Source organism: Equus przewalskii, chromosome X, assembly GCF_037783145.1.
Source record: "Equus przewalskii isolate Varuska chromosome X, EquPr2, whole genome shotgun sequence".
Classification (NCBI taxonomy): Eukaryota; Metazoa; Chordata; class Mammalia; order Perissodactyla; family Equidae; genus Equus; species Equus przewalskii.
Genome location: NC_091863.1, coordinates 104,577,551 through 104,587,450, shown reverse-complemented (window position 1 = coordinate 104,587,450; position 9,900 = coordinate 104,577,551). Strand labels below are relative to the sequence as shown.

The 9,900-nt window shown below is 40.8% G+C and overlaps 1 protein-coding gene across 2 annotated transcripts in view; it reads left to right on the top strand.

The window, feature by feature from the left end:
- Window positions 1-452: 452 nt before the first annotated feature.
- The window catches only part of AIFM1 (apoptosis inducing factor mitochondria associated 1), a 30,892-nt gene continuing 21,444 nt past the window's right edge, over window positions 453-9,900 (top strand). Inside the window, exons 1-2 of one of the 2 annotated variants that reach the window (XM_008509299.2) lie at window positions 453-1,080; window positions 7,561-7,703. In XM_008509299.2, the coding sequence (XP_008507521.1) occupies window positions 975-1,080; window positions 7,561-7,703 (249 nt within the window). In that variant the 5' untranslated portion in view covers window positions 453-974. Of the gene's footprint in view, window positions 1,081-7,560; window positions 7,704-8,856; window positions 8,988-9,900 lie in introns of both variants that reach the window. The other variant, XM_008509300.2, reaches the window with a different exon arrangement.

Genomic DNA, 9,900 nt, shown 5'->3' with positions numbered 1-9,900 from the left:
AAACCTTGAAAAAGGCGTTATATTTTGCATACAGACAAAAATTTCTTTCCAATTTAGCTTACATTCGGTAGAGTCAAAACACCTGTTTACAGTCAGCCCCTAACCCTACTCCAACTCTGAAAGTCCTGCTTAGGATTTCTCTCACAGAAAGCCTGTGAAGCACGAACTCTTTTTGCCAGTATCCTGCTCTCAAGTACGGAAGCCATAATAACAGCAGACTATCCGCAGCACCTGGTACAGCATCCAGGACACAGAACTGCACAATATAAAAACGATATGCGGAAAGAGAGCGCGGAATGATTACTTGTGCAGCAAACAGGGATTGGGTGGGAAACCGTCAGCAATTTGTAAAAGACAAAAGTCCATTCCGAATCTGGGAAGCCAGGTGCCCCGGCTCAGACCTCCGGAAAGACTGGAAGTGGATTAAAGGCAGAGAATCCGGAAGGCTCAGTACCTAGTAGCTAGTGGCCTAAAACAGAAGAAGAAAATGCAGTGCTGGGGCCACACTTTGTGAGGTGCTGTTATCAGTTCTCGCCACCGACATAGCGGCAGCGCCGGCCACAACCGCCAGCTAAAGCGGGCCCACGGGTCGCTCCCTGGACAGCGTTCTGAACTCGCTCAGCGAAACGCGTTGCCACCGACCCGCGGAAACTTGCAAGCAATTCCGGCTGCTGGCTTTGCAAGTGCGCCGGCAGCTAGGCGCATGCGCAATCTTCTCACCGTGCAGGCCAATCGCAATGCGGCGCTGAGTACTACGCCTGCGCAGTAGGCCTCCAGTCGCGCTTCCCCTTCCCCTGCTCTAGCAGGCCGACTTAACTGTCCAATGCCCACCCGGAGCTGGGAGGCGGAGCCTGCGCAGAGTGCGTGTGAAGGGAGCGCTGGGGGGGCAGCGGGTCGGGGTCCACGGTGTGTGACCCGTTGGTGGGTGCGTGAGAAGAAAGGAAAGGAGGAGGTCCAGAGTAGCGGTCGCCGAAATGTTCCGGTGTGGAGGCCTGGCGGCGGGTGCTTTGAAGCAGAAGCTGGCGCCCTTGGTGCGGACAGTGTGCGTCCGAGGCCCGAGGCAGAGGAACCGGCTCCCAGGTGACTGACTGACCTATCCCGGGCCACCCCCACCTCGAAGACCAAGGGCCTGGGCTCCATAGGCTCCCTGTGCCTTACAGACCTCCCCCCACCCCTGGGGAAAACTTAACATACTCACAGTCGCGTGAATTCCGACTTGGCGGGATCCAAACCACGAGTTTCCCAAGCCATGCTGACCTGACCTTCAAGGGAATTGGACCCAGTAGTCGGCTTGAGGCCTTTTCCCGGGAGGGTTTGCTGTTCAGGGATAACTGAACAGCTGGCTGTCTCTTATGGTCCAATGCCACCTCCCGGGCACCCCCAGTCCCCCTTTTTAGAGCAGTGAGGTCAAGTAGACTGTCGTTTACCGTTTGAGACTTTAAACGGGACATTTCAGCCCTACGCCTCAGTTCCTTCTGTAAATGAGGGTATTACTTGCTCTACCTTCCAAGCCCCAGATGTGATCGGTAGATTTGAGTGCCCTGTGAGACAGTGCAGTGCAAGTAAGGAGTCAGTCGGTTGTGCGCCAGACACCAGGAGAGTTGGCCCAGAATTAATTTCAGATGTCAGTGTAATTCTTGGCGGACTTTAATGCTTCAAAGAGACAGTTTGCAGAGCATATTGTATTTGCCCTCCATGAAGTTGTTTCACCAGATTTTAGAGCTGGAAGGTATTTTCTGGTAAAGTTCAACCCACTCATTTTATAGATAATAAACCAAGGCACAGAGAGGTGAAATTTACTTGCCCAAGGTTGCATATCTCATTAATGGGTAGAGCAAAGGATAGGTTGCCTGTGTCTAGGCCTGTAATCCCCTTGCCACAACTCGACACTGCTTCCTAAAGTTTGACCTCAAAAGGTTAAGAATGAATCTGGTTCCCTCTAGCCATTGTGCACCAGGTATCCATGAATTTATCTGAGCGTGTCTTGACCCTGCTCATTATCAACCTACACAACCTCATGGGGCTATTGAATTATCCACCTGTAGGAGGTGCTGTTTTTTTATTTTTGTTTTTTTATCAATAATCTTTGGCCACCAGAGAATATTCACATTTGCAATGTCAGAAGTTATCCTTGAGGCCTTCCGATGTGAAACCAGCTTCTGAGTGCTTTAAAAAGTGGAAAATATTTCCCTTAAATTGTTAGTGTCCTTGCAAGTGTGCATTTGAACAGGTTTTCCAGTTGCTATGCCTCAAGAAAGTGTTTTCTAATGGGTGTATCTGTGGTATATCCCAAGACTTATTGCTCTTGGAACTTAAAAACCCTTGCCTTAGTTTGTAAACTAATACCTTGTCTATGATGTCACCTCTATGGGTTTTGTGCATTGAAATGATGGTGCTCTGTGCAAGTTGCACAGAAATTTACACAGAAACTTAGGTGAGCTGACGATTTTCATCTACACTGGCCTTTCAAATTTTGTGTACTTACTTTACTTAAAACTCACAATTTTTACCAGCATTCTGAAGTCTGAGCAAAAGTTCTCATCAATTTTATATGGATTTGCAGAGTTAAATTGATTTCTTAGACATCTGAAGGTGGTGGTGATATTTAAACTACAGAAAATTACAGACTCAAAATGTTTTTTTCCCGTTGCATGACTTTGTTTGAAGGCAGTCTGCTGTAGAATATATTCTGACTTCTTTACATATCTATTCCTCTCATTGTGTACACTTTTTCTTTGTCGTTTGGCCAAGCACCAGAGTATAACATCATATGATGCCTTTGGAAATGGGTGAGGGTGGGGTTACAATTTCAAAAAGAAATGATTCTGTCGTTTTAGGAATTAATCCTGTTTTGTGACTTGATTGCTAATTACTTTTAATCTGATTTCTTTTTCACATAGTGGCATCTACCATATGGTTTTTGCATAGGTAGGGAAGAGGCACTGTTTGTTTATATGCCATTTCCCCCACTCTTTTTCCCTCCCCTCCCCAGTTCGTTGCCAGGATGTTAGCAGACATTAAACCTACCTTGAAACCGATCTCATCCACATCTGTCACCATTGTCAGGTTAATTTCCATTATATGTTGTCTTTTGCCTTAAAACCCTAATTGCTACTATTTGTTTATTTACTTCATTTGGATGCTCTGCCTCTTTCCAGAAATGATTGGAGGTAATTAAGAGTCAACACTTTATGTCTGCATTCAGCACTGAGGAGCAGATAGATTTGGAAATGTTTTCTGTCCAGTAGTATTTTATTTGGTCACCAAACATTGTGCTGCCCATGTGATCAAACCGATCACTGACCCCTGACCTGAGAGTCAAATGATTGAACATTTTTCTCTATTCAGAATCCTTCTCACCTCCTTAAAAAGGAAACTGGACTCCTTGTCAGCAAGGATCCAGACTGCCTGGACACTGCCAAATGACACTTTTTTTGAAGCCTAGAAAATGAGCCTTTCCCCACTCTTTCTGCTGAGGCAAAGCTTTCCAGAAGAAAATCTTTGGCAAGTCAGCCTTTTCTGCAACCAGTTAATATGTTATATTTTCTAACCTTTTCAGAGAGTTACTGCATATCATAACTTTCTTCTAGATCATGTTTCCAAAAGTTGTCCAGTTTTATAAATCGAGTGGAGGGCCGTCCCCAAACCTACTGAATGAGAATCCCCGGGAGAGATCCCTGAGGATTTGTATTTTAACAAGCCCCTTGATGTAACTCATATGATCGGGCAAGTTTGGGAAATACTGTTTTGAAAAAATAACGACTCTTTCCCTTCTGTTCCACTGACCTAAGCATTAAAAAACCAGACTGAGCAACCTGGAGTCTCTTGTGATTTGTATCAAGCCCATTTTCTGATATTCAGAATAGTAGCAGCCTTGCTCCCCTCCTAAGCTATACATTACCTGAGGACAGAGATTATGTCTGATTTATTTTTGTGTCCTCAGCGTTTTGTACAGTCTCTGGCACGTGGTAAATTCTCAGGGACTGAATCCTAAGTACTGTGAAGGACTTAACTTTGAGGAACAGAGTTAAATTTTTTTTTTGTCATCTAAATCATTTTTCCTCTGCTGCCTTTCCTCAGAGTGGTTCACACTGTACTATAGTTATTACTACTCCGATTCTTCTAAAATTCCAGTGAGGATTGATGCTTAAAAAAAAAAGGCTGATAAAGATAAATAGTTGTTGGATTCCTTATAAAGAGTCACGTAGCTACACTGGACAGATCATCTAGGCTTGTCCTGTCCTGTGTTTTATCTGTGTCAGAAAAATCAGTTTGACATTTGGAAAACAACTCAAGAGCATGTAGATCTCTTAATCATTCGAGATTCCTAGGTGCCTCAATCGTGTGAATGTATTTCTGGAAAAAGCTTTCTGGGAGTATGGAAAAACAGTAGATTATGAAATCTACAGAAATGAACCTGCTGATTTAGGTACTATTCTAAGCTAGTCTGTGTTATTTGAGGTTACTAATTTATTATTAAGCAACCTGACATAAATGAGATCTGGCTAAAACTTCTTTGCAAAGAATCCTTTAAAATGTTCGGTCCTTATCAATAGAATTGGGAAGAATTTCTATTTCCGTCATTCATTAAGTCAACAAATATTTACTGAGCAAACACCTACCATGTGTTAGGCACTATTGCTCTGTAACAACAATTCAAGCGTCAAATCTTTGCACAGTATAGTGAATATAGACAACAATATTATGATCATCAGACTTGCTAAGAGACTAGATCTTAATTATGCCAACCACTCAAAAGAAATGATAATTATGTGACATGATAGAGGTGCTAATTATCACTACAATGGCAATCATATTATAGTGTATAAATGTATCAAATTTTTTAAAAAGTATACTGAGTGGGAGGAAGAAAGCACTCCCTCTGTATGTGTGGTCTGACTGCAGAAAATCTAAAACAAGTAGACTGGTACAATGAAAGTCAAGGAGTAAATTGGCTTTCCCACGTTGGTAAGACAAGTGAAAAGGCATGTTTCAGTCATGATGTAAAATTTCCAAAAATCTTGAAGCTACTTGGGGGAGAAAGATGTGGGAATAATTTAATGGGTAAAAGAAAATCGGGGGAAATACAAACATCCATATAATACTTACCACCTTTTACAAAATTAAAGTCGCTGTAGGTATGTAAAAAGTTGGTTTGTTAATCATAATTGTGTTATATTACATTTCTTTTCAAGCATTAGTTTAAATGTTAACCAATTTACTTTTTAAAAAATCAATTTACTTCAAAAGTAATGTCTTTTTTTGGCAAATTGAGACAAAAACTGCTGAATTTTCCCAAATCTACACTTCTAGTTTTATAAGTTCGTGAAAAGCAAGCAGGCACAGAATAAACAAATTAGTATTATATTAAAGCAAAGTTGTTATAATTTTGGCTTTAGGATCTTCTAGATAGATAAGCAGAATGTTTTTAAAAAACATATATTTTCAGTAAGCAAACTTGGGGTGGAGGTGGGGGACTAAACTAAATTCATTGAACTAAACCACATGGAACTTTTTCTACCCAGTTTCATATTCTAAGTTCTGAGAGTTGTCAGTTTCTACTTTTGAGGCTTCATCATTTTTATAGATTTCTAAAAATCAAAAGCTTGCCCAGATTGAGACAAGCTTCTCCACCCTTGCACATGTTTTTATGTTCATGATTTGTTATTTCCAAATATAAACCATTTTGTTTCATGTGATAAAGAATTCTAAAGCAGGTAAGAAATAAAAACAGTTAAGAAAAATATGTTTCCAATCGTAAGAGTATAGGACCATAGTTCATAAATCAAAATAGGACTAAAAGTCAAGTTTTTGTAATTCATTTGCCAGTAAAACCTGACCTGAGCTGGAGAGAGGCTACTTGGAATCTGTTGTTTATCCCACTCCGTGTGAGTGGTCATAGAAACATTAATGGGTGTGTCTGTGGGTTGCAGCCCCTTACTGTACTGGCTGTTACTATATGGTATATGCACTGTATACTTAAGACCAAACAGTTCTGAGTTCTGGAATACACATGTTCCCAAGGATTTCAGGTAAGAGACTGAAGACCCATATTGGGTATGTTTTTACCCCTCTGTGCCCTGAAATTGTGAAAGCAAAGGGGAAACTCCTGATTCCTAATCTCTACAGGTACAGATGGAATGCTAGTACCGTGCCCATTCTGTATGCCTTGTAAAGCCTACTCAGACCAGGAACCTGTCTACCAGCCTCTAGACCAATGCTTCTCAAAAGTACAGCCTGGAAACGTCAGCATCACCTGGGCACTTGTTAGAAATGCAAGTTCCTGAGCCCCATCCCAGATCTCCTGGCTCCGAAACTCTAGGGGTGGGGCTGACCATCTGTGTTTTAATGAACCCTCCAGGGTACTCTGATGCACGCTTGTTTTAGAACCACTGCTCTAGATAAGGATCAGCAAACCACAGCCCACAGGCCAAACCCACATGCCTTTGTATGCCCCTCAAGCTAAGATTGGTTTTTACATTTTTTAAGTGGCTGAAAAATATCAAAAATAGACTTTTTTGTGACACATGAAAATTATTTAAAATTCACATTTAAGTGTCCATAACTAAAGTCTTATTGAAACGCAGTCATGCTCCTTCATTTATGTAGACTGTGGCTGCTTTTGCGCAACATGAGCAGAACTGAGTAGTTGTGCAGAGACTGTATGGCCCACAAAGCTGAAAATATCTACTGTCTGGTCTTCTGTAGTCAACACAGGAATAGCACAAGCAGAGAAGGTACTGAGACCTTCCTTCCTCTGAAAATGCCAGCATCTCCTGGAGAAAGAAATCGGTGAAGCTCGTACATTTCCTTGTGTGAGAGTTAGGATCATGAGATCATCACGTAGGTGCGCAGAGTTTTACATCGACATAAATCTTTGTATTATTCTGGAGCACTAAGAGCCAAGTAGTTGGTGGATATTTTAAATTTTGCCATTCCAAAAAAGTATTTCATAGTCCGAAATTCTTCAGTTTTTAGGGCGAGATAAAGTCACTTAAAAAAATATTTTTTCTCATTTTCTTCTGCGCTTTAACGTTTCTATCTCCTAGGACACATTACCCTCCATGCAAGGCTGAACTGTGTTCTCGTTTGATTGTGTTGCAGGGTTTTATTATTTTGTGCGAGATTTAAGCCAGCATTTAGATTACTCCTTAAGTGGTTGTTACCATGTTCCGGGTAGCCTGTGGTTAACTTTTTATATTTATCTATTCAGTCATCTCTCCGTGTTTACTTCGTTTATGGTGAGGATGTGAAGAGAGACGTATTGCTGAACTGCCCATATGTTTTCATTATCTTTTTTGGAAGCTGTAAATTTCCTCCCTGGACAGCATTAAATTGTACTTTTAAAAACTCCAACAACTTAAGAGTGTGCATTCTGATATCTGTCATATTTGTATGTACAGCTTTGATGAGTTTTTCTTGGTCATTTAACTGAACATCACGCAGCTCAGTGGGCAGTAAGTCTTTACTTGTACAATGCATTATGTACATAATACATAAACATGTATTAACTATTTTATTTTTGTATGTGTGTGTGTCTTAATAAATTGTGTTCCTTAGGCAACTTGTTCCAGCGATGGCATGTTCCTCTAGAACTCCAGATGACAAGACAAATGGCTAGCTCTGGTGCATCAGGGGGCAAAATCGATAATTCTGTGTTAGTCCTTTTTGTGGGCTTATCAACAATAGGAGCTGGTGCATATGTAAGTAGAAAAGCAGCTTGTGTAAAGAAGCTGCCAAACAGCTCCCATTAATAGACTCAGTACTACTCTGCTTTGAAACTTTTGCAACTAATTCCCCTTTCTCCTTTTGGAAAAATTTCCAAAAAGTCTTCTTTAAAGTGCATATGAGAGCCAATTTGGGAATGACTGAAATTTAATCTCATGTTAATTATCTTTGCTCTTTTCACTCTTTACTTGAAAGCTATTGTGTTCTCTTAGATTTGACTAATGCACAAAATTGTACCTTTTCTCTTGGATGTGACACACTAACCTGTGAATAAGGTCAAAATTCGTTGCAGCTCCTTAGCACAATATTTGATTTTGACCCGTTTGTCAAGTATTTTATTTGTCCTAAGCTTGGGATAGACATTTAAAAAAAGCCTTCAGCCCAAAATATTAAGCATTTCTCAAAGAAAAACTCTCCCTGAATCTCACCCAAAGACTAAATTACAGAAGTGGGCCTAGTATCTCCAATTTTAGAATGGAGTTTGTGTGAGGTGAGAAGTATGGTTTTAACTGCTGTGGAGTACTGACACAATTACACCTCCTGAAGTGAACTCGGATCAGCTTAGTTGGTCACAGAGGAATTATTCTGTGGGTGCTTTTTTTTTTTTTTTTTTAACTTGGCAGGCAGGGTTTACTGTGACTAAGCAGATCAGTCTAAAGTTGGATCCTGTAAGGTTGAGTGAACCAACTTAGATAACACCTAGTAACACCCTTGATTGAAGGAGGCTGTTTTACCGAGGACGCCATTACACTTTTAGTTCTTTCTCCATTGGGAAGACAATGAATTTGTCTCTGTTCCTTGATCACTACGTTAAAAAAGGGGACATGATAATTATTTGAAGTTACCTATATCGTCATTCCCTGACCTGACTCCCAAATGCACAAGGAAAGTAGACAGCTCTTGCCAGTTATGAGTCAAATCAGAGCTAAGAAATAGGTGGGCTCTGTCTGATAACAGACTTTGAGGAAATATACGTTCTTCTCCATTCCTGGAGCAGCACTTTTTTTCTTTTTTAGCGCAGGGTAACCAAAAATGCTTCCCTGCCTTTGTGTTGAATGTTTCTTCATTAATACTTAGTGCTTTTTCTATTTCCTTTTGTTTCTTTCTTGGCCTTATCTTTACCTACAGTTGTGCAGTGTCATCACCTAGGATCCCCTTCTAGATCACTAGCGTCTACAGGTGCTTCTGGGAAAGATGGCAGCAGCCTAGTATACTTCTTAATTGTAGGAGCAACAGTCACTGGGGCAGGAGTTTATTATGTAAGATGCTTACACTCAAATATATTTTGGGGTGGGGGGGGTGAGACCATGCCACTAATGAAAACAGTCCATTAGAATACAATGAAATATTCACAGCATGTGCTTTCTAGGTATTTATTAAAGGGACATTGTCAGTCACGGGGGAGTCCTCAAATCTTACTCTTCTCCTACCAGATGTATCTAAAGCTCTACATTTAATGATTACTCTAAGTCCTCAGCATCGACCTTTCCTTTGCAACTTTTGCCGTTCTTTTTTTGTGATGCTAGATTATATTGTGCTTTAGTGCTGCATACCTAACAAGACAGTCTCAAAGAGTAAACAGTGAATAAGCACGTAAGGGTAACTCGAACACCAGCTATTTTGAATCATTTTAGGTAAAATGCAGTTTTTGTGTTTTGTGGGAAACAATCAATTGCCCTACTTTTATTGTGAAAAGGCATTTTATTGAATGCTTCTGAGGAGGTCCAAAAAGCCATAGAAATTGCAATATTCTCCCCACTCACCCCCCAGCCTCCATTTCAAAGTAAATTCATTTGGCAGTGTCCCTTTTATAATGTCTAATTTGGTCAAACTAGTGGCTGAAGTGGTACAAGCTGACACATTCCTGTAGATTGCTTTCTTAAATGCCTCTCATTCTTAATTCAGATACTACCTTCTGAGCCTAAACTTCCATTTCACAGCTCTCTCAGCTTTTCCCATCAGTTCATCCCATTCATTCAAAAATAGATTTAAAGTGTTTGTGTCTTATATGTTTGTAACAATTTAAACCTATTAAACCTCTGGTTTATGTTTCTGTACCAAAGTCGGATGGCCTCCACGGAGCTGGCCGGGCAAATCTGGATGCCAGGCCACAAGACAGGGCCAGTCACTGTTGCTTCCTCCCCTTAGAAATATCCACAAAGCACAAGTTCC